Genomic DNA, 20,111 nt, shown 5'->3' on the forward strand with positions numbered 1-20,111 from the left:
GGTAACCAGCCTGCTGCATCTGCTCCCCGAGTAGCTTAAAGACAGAAGAAGTTGGGTGGTTGTGTCGCATCGCACAGCTGTCAGCTCGTGTAGGGAAAGGCCAGGCCACCTCACCACACATTAAAATAGTTTATTTCAGTTGCGAATCTGTAATAGTCTTAAAACAAAATGACATTATCAGTGCCTCTTCACAAATACAAAAACAAACAGAAATAAAAAAAAAGACAAATTTGCCAAATAACTTATTTCCCACCCCCCTCCAGGAGTATCAAAAGTGCAAAATATTTACTTTCCTTTCAGTCCGCTCTCCCAGGCTGTCTACTAGTAATGATTCCTGGCAAACTTTCACTGAACGTGGGAGATCTGGGTCAGCCATCACTAGGAGGCTGCTGCGTACCACACTCAGTCAAGGGAAAAGATTGGGTATGGTATTTAGACTCTAGGCCCTTTGCTATACGGATATTTTGTTTCAGCTTCTACGAGTGTTGCTTAAAATGGAAAGGAAATAAAACATTTCGGTTTCTGAGAGCAGTGCATTAGCCCCGTGTTTCCTTAGTCTTTGGACTGAAAAGCACCATGCACATAGACAGAGAATGGCAAGTGCATTTTATTTATTGTGATGCAACTGAAGGGCAAGCAGTGAGGTCAGAGGGTAAGAAAACTGTCCTGGGTTAGTGGCCTGGCGATTTCTGGAAGAGGTGGGGGGGAGGTAAAGCAGAAAGATTTAGTTTCTAAGCAGCAGACAAAGGTTCAGGAGCAGACATCACCTAACCGATATCAAGGCAGTGCTAAATAGAGGGATCCAGAATAGGTTTGGGTTGACTTCAGCCCAAAGAGCAACCTCTCCATAAAAGCACAATGTACTAAAAATCACGGGGCTGTACTTTTACAGAGGAGTCTGGTCTGATGTAGTATAACTCTGTCCTCCATCGGTTTTACTGTTATAACTGCAATCTGCAGCACCGTTCAGCTGGTTACTGAGCGTGCGTCCCCTTACAGACCTTGCATCAATAGGTCTACACCCAGAGCAGAATTCAACCCTGTAAAAGAGGGCTGGATAAAGACTTATGAACCATATCAGCCCTTAAAATATGCTTTAAATGATGCCTACTGTTTATTGTGGGCCATTGCTTGCAGATATCTTAAGTAGGCTCTTAGTTTACAGCTCTAAAACCTGCTGCTACCTTCTGATTAGCAGAAGGGACAATAGGCAATAGCTTCATATTCCCTAACCCACTAGGGAAGGTGGTTAGTTAACTGCTTTTATGAGCATTACAAATTTTCCTTTTCAGTCTAGATCCCTCTGCAGTGTTTGTAACTCAAGAGGAACAGCAGTCTCATAGCTTCCAAGACCCTTTAGAGAGACTTGCACAGGATCACCAAGCTACTTTCCTTGCCTAGGCACTAACTTCAAAACAACTTATTGAGTGAAAAGTGGAGCCAATATTTAGGCCTCTCTTTTAAAAATTGATCATGTGGGTTTCTCAGCACTTCCACTCTGTAGATCTACCCCATGAGAGAGAAAGAGAGGATCTGTCTTTCCCTCCCAGAGTGCTTAATTCACAAAGTGTTGTGTAGTGTGGGTACGATACCTCTGATCTTGGCTGTTAAAAGGAAGAACGGTCTCTAACATGTTAACCTGACAGCACCCTGTGTTATTTAAAAGCACATTAGGCTTATTATTAGAGTGGCCATTTGTTGGCTAAATCTGTTCCTTAAATGGGAAAGAAGGAAGCAAGTCAATGAGTCCAAGATCCATTATAAAGCTTTGTGCAATGGGTAGCCACTAAAGTCATTCCTAGATGCTGTTTGGATCAAAAGGGGCCTCGCTTAGTGGAGTATTTATCCACCAGAATGGGCTACTCTGTTAAGGCTGCTGGAAAAATAGAGTGAGCCTTTTAAGTTACACTACCTGCTTATAGGAACACTTCAGAGGAAGGACCAGAGCACTACTCACGCCGAGGAGAGATGGACCCTTTGAGTAAATTTGCTGTGAATCTGGAGTTGAGGATACCTCACTCCAAATCTGGCAGTTGTACAGCAGACTGGCCTGCTCACATGGCAGCCTCGGCTTTCTATAGGGATCACTTTGGAACCGTTTATTAAATTCATAGCAAGCATCAAATAAAGTGACAGTGTCTAACTGGCTTAAGAGAGGAAAGCAGTACTCATAACACAGGACTACAGTCCCCTGTTTTTAAAAGGAAACCTTTCCAATGGCTGTTTGCATTTAGATAGCAGCAAAAAGACCGTTTTTGTGTGACTTAATAGTCCCACCCTAAGAAAAAGCCAGCCCCGTGGGCAGCCCAAGTGACTGGCGGAGACTGCATTTGGTATGATGAAATACGAAAACAACTCCACAGCCTAAAACCTTTTCAGCTCCTCACTAAACCAGGTGTTTGAAAAGGGGGGAAAAAAAGGCAACCTGCATGTTAACAAAGAAACAGCTGATGAAGACAAAGCAAGTGAGACGCTGAAACCAAGCATCTTGTAAACCTTAGTCTGCAACAAAACTAGTTTCACGCGTAAGAAACAATTTGAGGATACAGCTCTTCCTTGGGCAACATTTCAAAAATACAGTCGCTCCAGAATTGAAGCTCCTCGATTCAAAGACGTGTAGGTATTGTACTAAGGATGTACTGTTGGTGTCTGAAAGGTGCCTGAGCTGACTCACTAGCAGGTATTTAAAACTTCTTTTATACATCTACTGGCTCATAGCAGCTTATGTCTACAATCTGAGGACATGGTCAAAGGTATGGCTGTAAGATACATAGTCTAAAGATTGACAGAAGCAGAAAGGCATCTGAAAAACAATGTACATTTAAATGGCTCAACATCTTTACAGTATGTACGGCTGTGTTACTCCTTCCCTCCCTGGTTATGGTTTACCCGGTGAAGCTGCGTGTGCAACTATTATACACGGAGCATGAAACATGCAGATTGCCTACGAGCCCTCCACCTTGGGTAAATACCAGCTATCAGTTTGCTACAAGGGAGATACCCCCAAACACGCTCCTAAACCACTTACCACGGGGAAAGGCAATAAATAAGAATGCTTGATTCGGAGGCCTCTCAGAGTTGCGGAGCCTGGGAGGTTCTGTAGGGTCTTCCCAGTGTTACACCATGCACCGAGGGTGATGCTTTGGGAAAGGGAAGGGCGAGTCACCTGACCTGCGAAATGAGTTATGTTCAGTACAAACTGAGTCACCATGGCAGGCTTTCTTCGACAGAGAAAAAGAGCTGGAGTAGAGGTGACTCAGTGAACAGATGTGGCATGATAAGGAAGGAAAATGACTTTTTCTGTCCTGGATAGTACAGTATCCAAATGCAAGAACATTTTGGTACAGAGGACTTCAGTGCAGTTCAACCTTCACTCCTAGGTCAAAGATGAGGGCAGATACTTCTAATCACTGGGCCTAGGAGAATTCATCTAAAACCTACAGTCCATTTGTCGTGACCGTTTATTCTTGGAAAGAATTGTCCATTGTCATCTTCTTAAAAAGTTAGTAGTGTTCAACCCTCTTTAAAATCCCTTCAGTCTAGTGCAGGCCACGACGGGATATAGAACCTTTGTAAGGAGCCTTCTAAGAGACGTTCCATCCACAAGGACAACTTGTGTAGTTTGCTTTTAACTGACTTGGCTCCTGGACTGCAAGATTTCCCTCGGGCTTCTCCTGTGTGTAGCGAGGAGTCGTAATCCTCGCAGGACCCTAGGTTTCCTCCGTCGTCCCCTGATCTGTGAGGCTTGAAGAGGCAGAAGTATTTCTTGTGGCCATTTAAAGCCAGGACGTAACCAGTGTAGTCACGCTCCAAGAAATGCTTATCGTACTGGTTTGGAATGGGGGCGGCATCTTGTGCAAACTCCAGCAGATACTCAAGCCACTCTCTGTGTTTATCGAGGCTCAGGAAGGAGAAGTGGAGAGAGTTGCTCCTGCAGGAGAAGTAAAAAAGGGAGCTGAATTCAAGTATGTCCCAAGTCAGACCAGACGACACAGAAGACTACAACACTGGAAACGGAGCATTAAAGTAACCTTCCCCTTCCTTCCCCCATCCAAATTAATTTTAGTACTAATGACTGGCACCTACCTGTCTGATTAACCTTGGAAGCCAAAGGCCTCTATGAAGAGCATAATATAGGCTTGGAGAAGAATCCTGCACCTACCCTGTGAATGTGTAGACTTCTAGGGCAAACTTCTGAAGCAGGCTGGTTTTGGTGGGGTTAGACAGGATCAGGACCACGTTCATATGACCTGGCCTCAGGCGCACCAAGTTACTGTTATAATTGACATCCGTTAGCTCGGTCACTTCGACAAAGCCCTTTTTGGGAATCCGGCTGCAAAGAGACAAGGACTCCTGAGTTAAAAGGGAACAAAGAAGTTGTGGACTCTGTATATAAGAAAAGCCTGGCCTAGGAAGTGCCCACACCACTATTTTGGCCACAGAAGCCACCCTCCCTACCCCATCTATATTATCTTGATGCAGCAACATGAGGGAAGCACAAAAGGAGAGACAAGTGAACGAGCGGAGTGATTCTTAAAAGAACTGGAAGAGGAAACTCAATCAGAGCCCTTCTAGAAATCGCCTCTGCTACTTGTCCATCTTGCTGTACTTGGCTCTAAGTATAAGCACGGTACCAAGGGACGTACAAGGGCTGCATTCCTGTGCTATGCTGTGCTCTGCAGCGCTCAGCTGAGCAGGGAATACACTGCAAGGTGAACAGGCTGGGGGAAGCCTGAGCTTGATCTCTGACACTGAGCAGCTTCCAGGGTTGGCCTGGACTGCTCCCGAGGGGAGAGCTAAAGGAGTTGTAAAAACGATCAGAGAGTTTGGGTTAAAAGGCAGGCCTGGGGCAGTAAAGGCAAATCCACCAAGCAGGGTAACTCAAAAACCGTACCATGACATACTGGAGTCTAGCACTGTATGGCACCCCTGAAACGTGACCCGCTGTAGGCCCTATAGCTCAAGTTGGCTAACCTGTTTAACTTCAACAATGAGAGGCTTCTCAGCAAATCCTTGTCTTTTGTCCTTTGTTATTCCACAAAGTCTTTTGTCCTGGGGTAAATGGGTAGGGCTGGAGGTGACAGTATGGATGGGAAGGAAAATTTTATGCAAGGTACTGAGAGGGGCTGGACAGAGAGAGGTTGGTCTTATAGTCAGTACTAGGGCTGCTGTTAGTTAAAGCTCTGCAATGTTCCCTTGTCTGAGATTTCAGTTTTGAGCTTTCCTCAAAGCAGCATTTGTTCATAGATGCTTAATTCATCATTTCCCACCAACATGCTGTCAGTTGTGTCCATTTTATGAGCAGAGTCTTTATATATCATTTATTATCAGCCCTGCTCTTCTGCTGTCAGGGGACAGCACTTTCTCCCACCAGCTCTGCTACTTCTCTACTATCCACCAGCCACACCTCTCGCTCGCTCTCAGCCACAGCATTGGTGAGGCTACCCTAGCAAACCGGTTTAGTGGGACAGCCAGGGTCTACAGAAGACCCAGCTTGGGCAGAAAGAAATTAGCAGGAGAAACCTGTTCTCTTTGCTGAAGCTAGTGTCATTTTTTTCACTCTTGGCAGTGGCTTCCTCTTTCTCATGGGGAGGTGAGTCTCTCGCATCACTTGAGTCACTGCAAAGGAACATTTTTAAAAGGTGAGTTTGAACGGAGATGCTGCAATCTGAAGCCTAAGACTCCAAAGGATGGTCTGAGAGGGACGTACCTGAAAGCCTGAACAATAACAGTGCCAAAAAGAATGAAGAGGGCTGAGAAGATCAGGGACAGGAGGGGCATCATTTCTCGCCTGCAAAAAGGTTAACAAACAACAGTCAGTTTGGCAAGAGCTTATGGAGTCTCTCCCTCAGATTTTTCTTTCTCCTGTCCCCAGGAATAGCAGGCAATTTTTCTACACACTTGTCTCCTGGTGGAGGAGCTTTCTAAGAGATCAGCTTATTCATCTTCTCCAAATGATAGGCATGGAGACAAATAGAAGAAAATATTTTAAAATTCTGAATGCTGATGGAAGAACAGCCTTGCAAGACAGCCAAGCCAGGCTTCTTCCCAACAGAACTAGTGTTTTCAGCAATGAAATCTAATGCAGTGTCACAGACCAAACAAGGTTTATGGGCAGACAAGCAAACCAGCAGATGACGCAGAACTGAAGTGTATCAGAGCTTTCCTGCTCCTCTCACCCCAAAAGAATCTGTTTCCTCCTGTCCCTGCAAGAGGCCTGAATAGCTTGGTAGGCTTCTAATTTATTTTCATGAGAGTCAGGGGACTATTATGCATATGCAGGACATGACAGCAATATTGATCTCTATTTGCACTGGTTAGCTTTAAGTCAGATTCCATACCAGTTGTTATGAAACACACTGTCCCAGCAGTCTGAGATGTAATCTAATGTGGAATAGATCCATCGGAGAATGAATATCTGTTGAGACAGAAAAAAAAATCAGCATTATGATTGTCTTTCTTTGTACATGTTGCCCAAATGAGTCCAAGCTCTAGTGATCCCAAGACCATTTCCTCCAGCTGTAGAGAAAACAGTGAGAATCTTGCCTCTTCGCTTGTGTTATGCTGACGCCATCTCAGATGGAAACTAGAACCAACACAGATTGTAGCTAGAAACACTGAAAATACTGAGAGTACTTACAGGAGCAAGTTCATCATTCAGGTCTGGTAGGATGGTATCTGAAGAGAGAAGGCCTGCATTCGTTCTTAACTGATCCAGAAGATCCAGAAGGATGAAGTTATCCTCTTCACTGCCTCTCCAGGCATCTTCCAAGATTTTATAGACAGCTCGGCCTGCATTATTGCGCCTTTCCAAGATGACCACCTGGACAAACCAAAGATGTCACAAACTTGAGGAACAAGATGCACCCGAATGGGGAACAAGGACAGACGTACTATCTGCATGCTCCATGGCTCGTCTGCAACTCTTATGAACAGTATGTGTTCTACAAACACAACTCCTGTTCTTTGGAAGCGCAACATTACAACAGTTTTTCTGGACAGGGTTTTTCATGCGAATTGTGCCCCCTAATAACATTTCTGAATTAATAAGTACAGCATTAATCAAAAGAAGAGAGAAATTTAAGTAGTACAGAAAAGAGAGGAGATAAGGTATACTTCTCAGTATAGATGGGAAATAAAATAGACAATAAGTTAGGTGGTGAGACACACACAGGTTATTCCCTATGCTACCAACAAAGAGGAGAAGGCTGGAATGGAGGAGGAGTATAAAAAAAAAAAGAGAGCAGTGCTATAAAAGTAGATGTAGCATACAAATGAGGAGAAAGACAGGGTTCTTCCATGAGACTGGCTCCAACAAATTCAAGCTTTCCTTGAACTTGCTTTAAAAAGTTCAGGCAGGACTATTTTGAAGTGGGCTGAGATAATAGAGAGTGAATGCTCTCACGGAGGACTGGGAGAGGGCCATACGGCTGTATTTTGTACATGTGAGAAGGTGGTTTCTGGCATTTTACACGTGTTGTTAGCCAGGCAGTTGGGACATGAGCAGGTCGCTATGTAAGAGATTGTAATGGGCAAGACAAAACGAGATGGTGGTCTAGGTAAGGACTTCAGTGGAGGCCACCTGCATGCCAACATCCAGTTCAAGAAGACAGAGAGAGGCATAATCCTACCTACATGATCCCACACAGCAAGAAAGAAGCTGTAGTGATTTTTTTTCCCACAACCCCAAAAGGCTTTTTGCAACTGAGGTGTAAAAGAATAAAGCTTGGAGAGGCTGAATAACAGATGTAGGAAAAGGAAAAAAATGACACTCACAGCTGATTTCCCCTGATATCTCTCATCATCCATCAGGAAGGTGTCGACAAAATCTTGCTGGCGGTCACTGTAGACATGTACAAACCTCAAGGTATCTCTGGTGTTTGCCAGAGCAAATGTCACAAAGGTTTCGTACGTCTTGGCAAACTTATCTCCTTCCCCAGTGAGTAAAACCACGCAGTACCTGGACAACATGATAAAATGGGAGAGTCAGAGCAGCCCTGGATAGGAACAAATAAACCTAACCAAACCTAGCATGGATGCCAAGGAGCTGAAGACTTGATGAAGTATGTGCATCTCCTCACGCTCCATTTGATAGACTTTCTGCTCTCAAACCTTCCACATTTTTCTTTGTCTATTCTCCTGTCCTATAGAGTTACTCAAAGCCCTCTGCCCCATAAGAGCAAGGAGACATTCAGTTGGATGTACAAGATGATAAAGTCCAAAGTAGAACAGAAGGCAATTTTTTTCACATGATGTGGTGTTAGCCTGTGGGACTTGACTGTTACAGGAGAATGCTGTGGTTAAAATTTTAGCAGGATGCAGAAGTGGACTAGACATTTATAGAGATACACAGAACATCCAAAATTCTAATACCAAGTATGAAAACCCCATAACTTTGGAAAGGAAATAAAGCTCGCTGCTCTATGGCTTAAACTTTCTCTGAGGGCATGATATTCCATAATTGCAACTGCAAGACTTCTTGGACCACTCTCTGAAACCTTTGGGACTGGCAACTGGATAGTGAAGGAGATGCACCCCTGGTTTGATCCAGTCTAGCCATTTCTGTTCTTCCTCTGAACATATTTACAGACTAGACACAAACTTAAATGAAAGGTTGCCCTGTGACCAGCCATTGTGAACTAGACAAAGTGACAGGAGGAATTCCCATCACAGCAGGCCTTACTTCCGCTGACGGTGAGACTTCTTCACAGGACACAGCTCCTGGAACAGTTTCTGGTTGGTGAGTCTGGCTGCCATAAGGAACTTGTTTTGCGAAAGGAAGTCATCCATGAGCTGCTTTTTCATATCTCGTGCCTAGAAAGGATGAAGCAAAAAAAGATGAGTGCTGTTCACCTAAAGCAAAAGCCCCCAAGAAAGTAACTGTTCAAGTTAAAGCACTGTCATGAAGAATCTCAACAAGACATTTTGTGCATGGGCAAAAGCCACATTCGGAAGAGTGGAAGCCTCACCACTCATCACAACCGCCCAGGGGAAACAGGGCATTAAAGAGCTATTGGTGCCTAGAAAAAGAAAAATAAAAAAATATCCTGTATACGAAACCTGGCTGTTAGAAAGCACAACAAGGACTGAAGGTGTCTAGCTATTCAAGATTTACTGGCAAGTATTGAGTACATGCACAAGAAATAAGGTTCAGGTGTGTCTCATAGTTCCTTTTACAGTCAATTAATTTCCTTTACAAAACATGTTTCTCATCCACTGGGACAAGTCCTCCTTTGGAGTCTCTCTCCAGGGTATTCCAAAGATTCCTTGGAGCCAAGGATTCTTTCAAGAGCATTAAGTTTCTACTGGATTAGAGAAGAGCAGTCTGCTCTACTGTAAATTCAAAATTCATTACAAGAACGATAGCTGATATTCATTTTTCCTCCAGGTTGACTCAGACACCTCTGCCTCCAAGAGACTCCATCCCTATGGCTTTAGCTCAGGACGGTCTTCTGACAAACTTATGCCATCCAGCCCAAAATTAGTTTGAAGCCCTCTACCGCCCAACCTGACATAAGCAGCAGCTCAGAAAAACAGTAAGTGTGTCTTCTATTATAAACCCCAAGAGAAAGAGTTCAAAGCAAAGCAATACCTGTACAACATCAGCAGGCTTATCAATGTGCTCCTTGAAGACCATCATGGTTGGGGAGTAAACATTGATGTTATACTGACTGGACAACTCTTCAGTCCCCCTGAGTCCAACGTACACGTACCCAAAGGACAAATAATCTCTGTATGCAAAAGCAGTCAGCTAGAGGGGAAGAAAGGTGTAGTGCACATTTACATTTCAGATCACAGTTTGCTTTTCCACAATCCAACCTATGGTGATTATTTCCCACTAATTTTCCATGGCTTTGTTAGTCTACCCAACTCACCCTTATAACTGCCAAATGGCACATACATATGGTCAAACCCATTCTTTCCTGAGGTGCTTAGACAGTTAGCCTCTTCTTACCTGATACAGAGGAAGGCTTGGTGGATCTTAAATTTTATTTTGGTGTAATACCCTGTATCATGCCTGATAGTTGCTTAGAAACTCAGGGTAGCACCCCATTTCCTGAGGCAGTCTTAAGTGGCAATTTTTTTTAGTCATCTACTTGACATTTTTGGTACTTACACACAGGTTGTCCTTAGCTTACTCTCCTTTTCCTCGCCCCCCACTTTTCTCTCATGTGGCCACCCAAGGAACCAGTTTCAAAAGGAGCGCCAGAAAAAGGTTTGGCAAGTGTCTAGGGTGGTTAGAGTGCTGAGCTGAGAAGTCAGAGATGGAAGTTCAAATTCCATCTGGCTGAAGGGGGGTGATACAGGATCTGAGCTTTGGCTTCCCAGGCGAATGCTCTGCCACCCAGGTACTGGGGCTATAGCATGGAAGGACCCTCCCCCTCTTCACTCTGACACTAGCTAGTCACAGGGTTTGAGTTATCTATATTTCTAGGTCTTGGACAACAGTGTGCATCCACAAGGGGCATGTGCATGTGGCTGCTTATATAATGCAGCCAGTGCTTAATCTGTGTGCAAAGCTTGTGTCCATACTGCTAGGGAAAAGAATGACTACTTGCCTCAAAATGCTATGCTGACTACTAAAAACTGCCCCACAGACAACCACAGAGAAACAGAATGCTCTCTGTCCTAGGACTTGAATAAAACCCAGTATGGAAATATCCTGAATTGTTGCCATTCCTCTTCCACTACAAACAAGGAATAGTTCATTTCTTCCTTAGCCGTCAACTGCAAACCTCCATCCACACCCTGACTTCCACTAGCAATCAGTCTATGGCAAGATAAAAATATGCAGAGGTAGAATGGCCCTGCTTTTAATTCTATGTATTTGTTAGTTTTTCAGGTTGCCTAACCATGGAAATTCTAAATAGTGTATGTGAAACTGAGGCAGCTAAGAAGAACCAGCCAGCCTATATCTACACTGAAATCTCATTCCCAGCTAAAACAGGTGAGTTTACAAAGCTGTCAAAACACCAGATCTCACACACGTTACCTTGTACAACAACGGCACGACCGGCATATGGTCAAATAGAAGGACGTGGGGTTTATTTTCTTTCTTCCAGTTAGACAGGAATCGGACATAATTTTTATCTGTAATCTTAAACGTACACAGAAGGTTAGTTTCAGCCCCCAAACATTCAGGAAAATAAAATGCAATGTGGCTAAAATAGAGTTGGGTCCTAAAGTGCAAGCAAAATGTTAAAAAAAGGGAATGTGGGATTGTTTAAGGGGATAATTAGGCTAAGGTACCTTTGCTAGTGTGACTAAGGTGATTTATGTAAAAAGAATATGTAACTGTGCTGCCTGCCCGTTCTTTCCAGACTTGATGCCATGTATTTTTGGTGGTGACATATTTCCCTAATAACTAATTATGCAGGGGTGCACAAACCCCGCACTGGCCAGGAAGGGGTAAACAAAAGCCCGTGGATGCAATCAGCCCCAACCTGTTGCACCTGGAGTAGGTATCAGGCCTCGAGGATAAAACAGCTTAGACGGAGATTGACTGGGAAGGGGATGACATCTCTAGTGCTCTCTTGCTGGAAGAACCCTGGCTACAGCATCAGACTACTGCCTGTTGGAGCCTCCCTGAATCAAGGTAGGTTTGAAGTGGGACTGTGATTTGCACAGCTTTGTGTTTGGGTGTAGGGAAACTGCTAATTGCTCAGAGCTTCCTTGAAATGCACGAAACAATGAGAATTGAGAATGTCTAAACCTGGGTTCCAAAATAACACTCCATGTACTTTAGACACCAGCCACATATATTCTAGATTTCTCTTATTCTCCCTTTCTTCGGGCCTCTTTCAAGAAGGAGACGAGAACCTGCTGCAAGATTTTAAGCAATCTCCATGTAATCCTTAATTCATGTGGGCATTTAAGTGTTTACAAAGCCTTATGTGAACAAACCTTTCATTTGCCCCTAAAGGCTATAGGTTGGGGTATCTTGCTGACGGGACAGGCATCTTGTCAGCCCCAGACAGCCGGCTCTGACCACATTCTCCTAATTATCAAGGGAAGATGGTGAGATGATTCCATTTTGAAATGACCATGCACAAGATGGACAAGTGTTTTTAGCTGTTACTGATTCATTCATTCAAGCCCCCACTCTCCCTTCACTGCAAATCACTTCTGTCTGCACTTCTGACATGCTAATAGTAAAGTTCATCCTGGAGGCTGGCTCTATCAGAGACCCATCCAGCCTTCCAGTGCACACACTTCATTATCAAAATCACCACAGGCTACATCTTGCTATTATGTACCTTCTCTACGAGGTTCCCTGGAAGAAGGTTCTCCACAAACTGCCGCAGGTTCTCCCGAACAACTGCATTGTGGAAGAATGATATCTTCCCATTAATAAGTCCCAGAATTGATGGGGTGCTGTGTGCTCCTAGATGATGCGCTAGACGTCTCTCATACCCAGCATGGACGACTCCAATCCCCACTCCTGGAAGTCCATAAAGAGGGTTACCTTGATGCAGGCTGGTAGGTGACCCAATCTATTCTAAAAGGAATTCAGTATTAAATTATCTGACTGCACGCACTGCACTGAGCCAATCAACTGGCCTGGTCCAAGGGCTAATTCACTTTAGAATTTCCCTTTACACATTTTGTGGAGAAGCAAGAAACTCAGACTGTGCTGTCAGGAGGGAGTAACAGTAACACTAGTTCCTTCTATTCCTTCTGCCCACAGTTCTCTACTGGGCATATAAAACCTCCCAAGGAGAAATGTTAATGTATTGTACACTTAATGCCAGGGACTTCCTCTCCTTGCCCTCTTTCTGATTCTGTGTTGTCTGTATTGACTATTTCCTGCTTTGCAGACAATCCAGGAAAGAAACAAGATGTTCCACCCTGAGCAAAAGATATTGTAAAGTATTTCAGCAGCATCCCAGTGTACTTTGAGTCTTAAACTGTTTTCACCCAAAACTGTGCGTGGCCGTAGCCTTGATTTAGGCCCTGTATGGCTGTTTTGCAGCCCTCCCTGTACTCTTCAGGATGAATCGGTACTGTGCTAAATGTAGGTGAAAGGATGATGCAAAGTACAGGGTGCAAGGCAAAACACTTAACCTGGTTAATCTCTGACCAGTCCAATTTATCCTCTGCTAGGGCAGGATTCTCTAGTGACTTCATAGACACTCGGGCTGGAAGGGACCCCAGAGGATCATTGAGTCCAGCCCCCTGCCCCAGGGGCAGGAAGTCAGCAGGGATCATAGGATACCAGGAAGATAAGCATCCAAATGTGTCTTGAAGGTGTTCGAAGTGGGTGCTTGAACCGCCTCCAGTGACTGTCTATTCCAAACCTTGGGGGTTCGGACAGTAAGGAAGTTCTTCCTTATGTCCAGCCTGAATCGGTCGCGGTGGAGTTTGTGACTGTTCGATCTTGTCATCCCTTGGGGTGCTCTGGTGAACAGATGTTCCCCTGATAAACTTATAGGTGGCTACCAGATCACCCCTGAGCCTGTGTTTTTTCCAGGCTGAAGAGCCCCATGGCTCTCAGCCTCTCTTCATAAGGGCTGTTTTCCTGACCTCTGATCATGTGCATGGCTTTCCTCTGCACTCTCTCAAGCTTTTCCACATCTTTTTTTTTAATTGTGGAGCCCAAAACTGGACGCAGTACTCCAGCTGTGGCCTCACCAAGGCTGAGTACAACAGGAGAATGACATCCCAGGATTTGCTTGAGAAGCATCTATGGATGCAAGCCAGCGTTTTGCTTGCTTTACTAGCTGCAGCATCACAATGATGACTCATGTTCATCTTGTGGTCAATCATGACCCCCAAGTCCCTTTCATCCGTAGTACTAACCAGTGTAGCACTGCCGAGCCTATAAGCATGCTGCAGGTTTTTCCTCCCAAGGTGGAGAACCTTGCATTTTTTGGGGTTGAACACCATCAGGTTCTCATCCGCCCATTTCATGAGCCTGTCAAGATCAGCCTGGATCACTCTCCTGTCCTCGGGTGTGGATGCTTTACCCCAGAGTTAGGTGTCGTTGGCAAACTTGGCCAGTCTGCTTCTGATACCAATGTCCACATCACTGATGAAGATGTTAAACAGTATAGGCCCTAGGACAGAGCCTTGAGGGACCCCACTGGTGACCGTGCACCAAGACGATTGGCTTCCGTCAACCACCACCCTCTGGGTCCTACCGCGGAGCCAATTCCCCAGCCAGTGGATCGTGGTGAGGTAAAGGCTGCAGTTGGCCAGTTTTGCCAAGAGGTGATCATGGGATACCAGATTGAAGGCTTTTTAAAAATCAAGATATATGACATCAATCTCTTTCCCCCTTGTCCAGGTGATAGGTCACCTGGTTGTAAAAGGAAATGAGATTGGTCAAGCAAGACTTGTGTAGTTAAACTGCCACTACTTCTATGGGCTGAGTTTTTGCCAGGTCCCTTCAGTAGTTAACTCAGTCTTCTAGATCTCTCTGCTAGAAAATGTTTCCTAACGTTTCAAATCTTGTCCTAGTGTCATTGATCTTCCCAATATTGAATGTTATTAATGATCCTTGCTCCTTAGCCTGGAAAACACAGATGTAAAAACCATTTGCATCACACTGAGAAGCTGCAAAGGAATGCAGTGGCTTAATGTAAATGCACCCCTCCAACACTGAAATCACTTGCTGCAGCCCAGGGTAGAGACCTTTGAGACAGCCTCTCCCTGAAAACAAGTTAAAGCTGAATGGTTATTGGTTTCTCTTACCCAGCGCCTCTAGCTCTTGAACCACCTCCTTCCACACAGGTTCAATGTGGATGCAGCTAAAACACCAGTCTGAGGTTATTTTAATGAGGTAAGGCTTTTTGAAACTGTCTGGCACAATCTCATGCATGTAGTGTGAAAAGTGCAGCAAGTATTTCTCATCTGAGGAGTCGCGTCGCTCCGAGTTGAATGGGAAGTGGAAAAAGGACTCATCAAAGTAAAAGCCTTCGTGGAAGTGGTGGAACTGGCGGTGCTGGTGCTGAGAATATCCCTGGTTCTCACCCACATCTCCGTAACGATCAAAGTTTGCCCTCTTTTCCTCATTGGAAAGTATCTGTTAATGGGAGAGTTGAGTATAGTAGTAAGGGTTGAAAAGAAAAAGTCCAGATCCATTAAGAGGGAACTGGAGGCATGACATGTTTCCTGTTTCCCTAAATAGACTTAAAAAGGAATTTTATTTTGACTAAATGTCTAAAACTGAGTCCCAAGAAAGTGAACTGTGCTGTTTTTACAGCCTTGTCCCTGTAGGCAAATCTATGTACGTGACAAAGAGCAAAAGCTGATGCATGGACATAGAATATTTTATTGGATAATCTTGTACAAACCTATGCATTAATTAACCAGCCTCTTTAAAACCTTAATTCCAGGCTTTTAAGCTCCATGGCACTGTATGTCTTCCAAATTTCTCTTGCACTTCAGTTTCTCAATGTGAGATTCCTCAAGCTGATATAGTCCAGCTAGGTGTTGTGGCACTCCTACTTGCTTTGATGTTAATTTGAAGAGGTGAAGTGCTCAGAAAGACTAGCAGCACTGTGGGGCAGAAACTGCTTTTTTTTTCCAGTCGGGAGATCAGAATTCATTTACTTCCTAGAGGCTCAGCACAGCTGTATGAAAAGCCTCAGCTTTGTCACAAGCTGAGGTGGCTGATTCAGCAAGCCTCGGATAAGTGACCTGCAAGTGCTCCTTATGCAAATAATATTTTTAGAAGCGACTAAAGCTCTCAAAGTAATTAAGCTCACTCAGATCCTCATTTGGAATATGCATAATAGATGAAAAGACAACCTGCCTGCTGCACTTTAAGACCCCTTCCTGCCTTGCTTGATGCTTCTCAGCCAGCAAAGAGCAGAACTTTCCATATGTTCTACTAAAACATTGCCATCAGTTTCTCTGAGGTCTAATTAAATTCTGCCCCAATAATTGCAGAGATTATAAATGGACAAAGGTATTTAGAAAGACAGCAACATCCAGGACTTGTGTTTATCTAGAACACACAGATTTCTCCTCTCTTTTCTCCCCACCCCAATGTTTCTCTCTATAGAAATGCACAGAGCTGAGAGACTATTCATATAGCTATAAAGGGTGACGTAAAAGAGAGGAACAGCACCTTCCAGGATCAAACAGCAAGGTTGAAAAGCAGCATAAAGTTAAGAAGCAGTATTTAATACCTCATAGGCCTTGCTAATTTGGATAAACTTATCTTCTGCTCCTGGATCCTTGTTTTTGTCGGGATGCCTACAATGCGAAAAGAAAATGAGAAAATGCATGTCATCCTCTAGGAAGTGATAGCAGCTTATCACAGGGAGTTGCACAACATGCCACAAAAGTAGGCTGCCTCGGCGTAATACTCATGCCAAATGGTATATGTAGATGTTAAAGACATTTAGTGGTATCCCCTGTTTAATCTGTCTGACATTTAAAGTAGATTTATGACAGGAGTCTGACCCCTGCCTCCCCCCACTTGGCTGAAGCACAAAGAATTTTAATGCCTGTTAGTTGTTTTAAACAATAGTATTAAATGGCCTCTTTTCTGCCTAGGTTCCCTGAGGACAGATGATAGATGCTGCAGTTCCGATGATAACTTTCCACATGTCGTACATCAGCTCTGCCCTTACATGTAAGGATACAAACTAGGATGTTGTGCAAACTAACGAATTTCCTTTGAAACGGGGCCAGCTTCCACTATGCATGCCATGAGTTGTACACAGAAGGCAGGGGAGGGAGCAAGGAGCATAGCTGCAGACTGGGTAAGGGAATGGGATTGGATTGGCATGCAGGGAGCATGCTGGCCTTCATTTGTGACATGCCTGCCAAAAAGATTGTCCCCCACTGCTTTAAAAGTACAATGCTCTAAATGCCCATGGAAAGCACCGGTGTGAGGTAGGTCGCATGCTGGCTTGTCTGTCTGTTTGGTGACATGTAAAGTCTCAAAACACATATACACATATATCAAAGGCAGTTTTAGTCAGAGATGGTATCAGACCAGTCTCTTCTCACTTGACTTCAATCTCCTAACTGCTTTTTAAAACTAAAGTTTAAGTGTGGATTATACTGGTATTTTTATTGTATGACACACATGTGCCAGAGCTTTTGCTTTATTTTTACCCAAAGCACAGCTTGATGAAGGTCACAGCTCGCTCGCTCTCATACTGATTTGATGAGTGTATGGATTAGCAACGTCTGCATCTAGTACTTTTAAACCTCTTCAAAGATTGATCTTAGGCTTGGTATTTAAGACTGTGTAAATTAAGTCTAGCACTGGCCTTACTGATCATCAGAAGGGGCTGTAACCTTCTCATCAGTAAAGTACCAGTGTTATCACCAAAAGTGAATGCTATACTCAATGTCAAAACTTGTTAATGTAATCCTATTATGTAAGGCATTAGATCTTAAATAAAAAATCACATCCTCCTGAAAACCTATTTCTAACTCCCTACTTCATTTCCAAGTGTTTAGCTGTCATAATCTTAAACACACACTGGAAACCTTCCAGTTAAATAAAACACACACACTTTAGTACCCCAATCGGTCCACTTGTGCATGTATGTCTAAGAGTACCAACATGCTTTCACTGTTTGCAGGATGAAGATCTTGGAAAAAGAAGACGGCTAGGTACAAGATGAACAAAAGTATACATTGTGAGTCTTAGAGTTTTCTTTCAATTCAGAAGTCTGTCTTCTAGGTGTATAGAAAACTTTACCTAAAGTCTGTCTTGATCAGAGTTCAAGTGTGTCCTGTTTTAAACAAAGTCCAGGAACTCTAATTACTTTGTTTAGGGAGCATTAAATAGATGCAATTAGAGACATTCACTTACAACCATCACCATCCTGCAACAACCCCTACGAAAGCCCCAAAGATAACAAAAGAAAATACATCTGTTCATACTCCGGATGATTTCACCAATAGATTATATTTCCCCCCCCCCCCATCTTATACAACATAAAATGTATCAGGCCTTCCAAAATCTAATACTCAACTACTCCTTGGTCCACGAATGTTAAGTTATAGGCCAAATTGGAACTTTGCATCTATAAAACCAAGGACCATGTCTCTTAATTTTTACTCTTGCAAGTAATCCTTTGTCCTATAGGGCAACAGTTCTCAACCTTTTTTTTTTTTTTTGTACCGGGACCCATTTGTAAACATGGAGGGCCAGTTCCGACCCAGTGTCCCCAGCCCCCCAGTGCATAGTACAGGGGGAGCCCCAAGCCACCCCTTCCAGGCTGGAGCTCTGCCTGCCTGCAAGGGAAAACCCAGTTTCCCATATTTTTTTCTCCTTTAAAGGAGAATCCATTTTTTTTTAAAGCTTGTCAATCCTTTTTTTAAAGTCTGCCCGTGACCCTTACACACACACACACACACACACACACACACACACACACACACACACACACACACACACACACACACTTTCCTCAACCCATGGGTTCATAGTTTCATAGTAGCTAGGGTCAGGAGGGACCTGAATGGATCATCTAGCCTGACCCCCTGCCACAAGCAGGAATGAAGGCTGGGTTCACAAGACCCCAGACAGGTGATCATCTAACTTCTTTTTTGAGTTTGCCCAAGGTAGGGGCGAGGACCACTTCCCTGGGAAGTTGGTTCCAGATTTTGGCCACCCTAACTGTAAAACATTGCCTTCTGATCTCCAACCTAAAACTATTCTCCATCAGCTTATGACCATTGTTCCTCATCACCCAGGTGGTGCTGGGGAGAAAAGGGCTCTGCCTATTTGTTGTCGATCCCCCCTGATGAGCTTGTAGGCAGCCACCAGGTCCCCCCTCAGCCTCCTCTTGCTGAGGCTGAACAGGTTCAGGTCCCTCCGTCTCTCCTCGTAGGGCCTGTCCTGCTGCCCTCTCACCAAGCGGGCGGCCTCCTCTGACCCCTCTCCAGGCTGGCCACATCCCTCCTGAAGTGCGGCGCCCAATACTGGACGCAGTACTCCAACTGCGGCCTGACCAAAGTCACATAGAGGGGGAGGATCACCTCTCTGCACCAGCTCGAGATGCACCTTTGGATGCGTGACAAGGTCTGGCTGGCCTTGCTGGCTGCGGTCTGGCATTGTTCATCTTGGAGTCAATAATGACTCTGAGATCCCTTTCTGCCTCTGTGCTTTCAAGAGGGGAACTCCCCAGCCTGTCTGTGTGCTGTGGATGCCTTCCCCCCAGGTGCAGCACCCTGCATTTGTCTACACTGAACCCCATCCTATCCTCATCCACCCATTTTTGTAGTCTGTCTAAATCTGTTGTGATGCAGAAGTAGGTGGCAAGAATAAACATCTTTCATATAATCACCCTAATCGGGGAGCCCGCGACTTGCGGCGTTTCGCCATTTACACCCACGTCATTACTCACGGCGCTGGATCCTCGCACTTACGGCACTACAGGGAAACTTTCAATGAGAAAAAAAAAAAGGGGCAGCAAAAAAAACCATCCCTGGATCAGTTTCTCAAAAAGCCGTCGAGTGGCTCCAAGTCTCCCCAAAATCTCCCCCAAAAAGCCCTTCTGAACGCCGTGACCCTGACGAAGACGTTCCTTCACCTTCTGTTTAAATACAATTTTACGTGATGCGTTACTGTACTGCCCTGTTTAATCGATTTGTATCCAGCGCACTTCAGGAAGCGTGGTACTGTCCATTTCAATAGGGTGTTTATGGTCATTTCTACAAAACCGTACGATAATATATTCTTGCCCCCTACTTTTGCACCATAGGGTGAATAGATGAAAGATATATATATATATATATATTTCTGGAAGCAAGACCAGCCTCAGCTCCATCATTTGCCTCAAACCGCAATGACGGGACAGCGGTGCTCAGCCCCCTGTGAGGGGCCGATCCCGGGGGGGGGGGGGGGGGGACGACGGGACGTACCACTCCCGGGCGAGGCGCTTGTAGGCCTTCTTGATGTCGGCAGCGCCGGCGGCGCGGCCCAGGCCCAGCACGCGGTACGGGTCGAAGTCGGCGGCCCACGGGCCCGGCAGGGCCAGCGCCAGCACCAGCACCGCCGCCGCGGCCGCGCGCAGCACCCTCGGCTCCATGGGCCCGGCCCGGATGAGACCCGCCGCCGCTTCCGGCTTCCCGCCCCGCCCCTCGCGTCACCATGGACACGGCACGCTCACTTCCGCTCGGGGGGGGGGTGTGTG

The 20,111-nt window shown here is 44.9% G+C and overlaps 1 protein-coding gene across 1 annotated transcript; it reads right to left on the reverse strand.

The window, feature by feature from the left end:
• Positions 1 to 115: 115 nt before the first annotated feature.
• Positions 116 to 20,043, reverse strand: DNAJC16 (DnaJ heat shock protein family (Hsp40) member C16). The gene is made up of 14 exons (XM_006265982.4): positions 19,840 to 20,043; positions 16,137 to 16,203; positions 14,695 to 15,025; positions 12,258 to 12,442; positions 10,994 to 11,098; positions 9,593 to 9,751; positions 8,684 to 8,814; positions 7,777 to 7,960; positions 6,641 to 6,823; positions 6,342 to 6,418; positions 5,711 to 5,791; positions 5,524 to 5,619; positions 4,163 to 4,333; positions 116 to 3,931 (listed from the first exon to the last, which is right to left on the reverse strand). The coding sequence occupies exons 1-14, from the start codon at positions 20,004 to 20,006 to the stop codon at positions 3,535 to 3,537; spliced, it is 2,334 nt and encodes a 777-aa protein (XP_006266044.1). The 5' UTR covers positions 20,007 to 20,043; the 3' UTR covers positions 116 to 3,534.
• Between the last annotated feature and the right edge of the window lie 68 nt (positions 20,044 to 20,111).

Source organism: Alligator mississippiensis, chromosome 13 (assembly GCF_030867095.1).
Source record: "Alligator mississippiensis isolate rAllMis1 chromosome 13, rAllMis1, whole genome shotgun sequence".
In the NCBI taxonomy this organism is placed as follows: domain Eukaryota; kingdom Metazoa; phylum Chordata; order Crocodylia; family Alligatoridae; genus Alligator; species Alligator mississippiensis.

What these genes read in the sequence shown, in the direction of transcription:
- DNAJC16 (XM_006265982.4), bottom strand. Translation starts at nt 20,006, where the DNA reads ATGGAGCCGAGGGTGCTGCGCGCGGCCGCGGCGGCGGTGCTGGTGCTG. An exon ending in TCAAGAGCTAGAGGCGCTGG is followed by an intron (nt 12,443 to 14,694) that starts GTAAGAGAAACC and finishes ATGGACTTCCAG; the next exon opens with GAGTGGGGATTGGAGTCGTC. An exon ending in AGCTTCAGCAAAGAGAACAG is followed by an intron (nt 4,334 to 5,523) that starts GTTTCTCCTGCT and finishes GTCTCTTTGCAG; the next exon opens with CCGGATTCCCAAAAAGGGCT.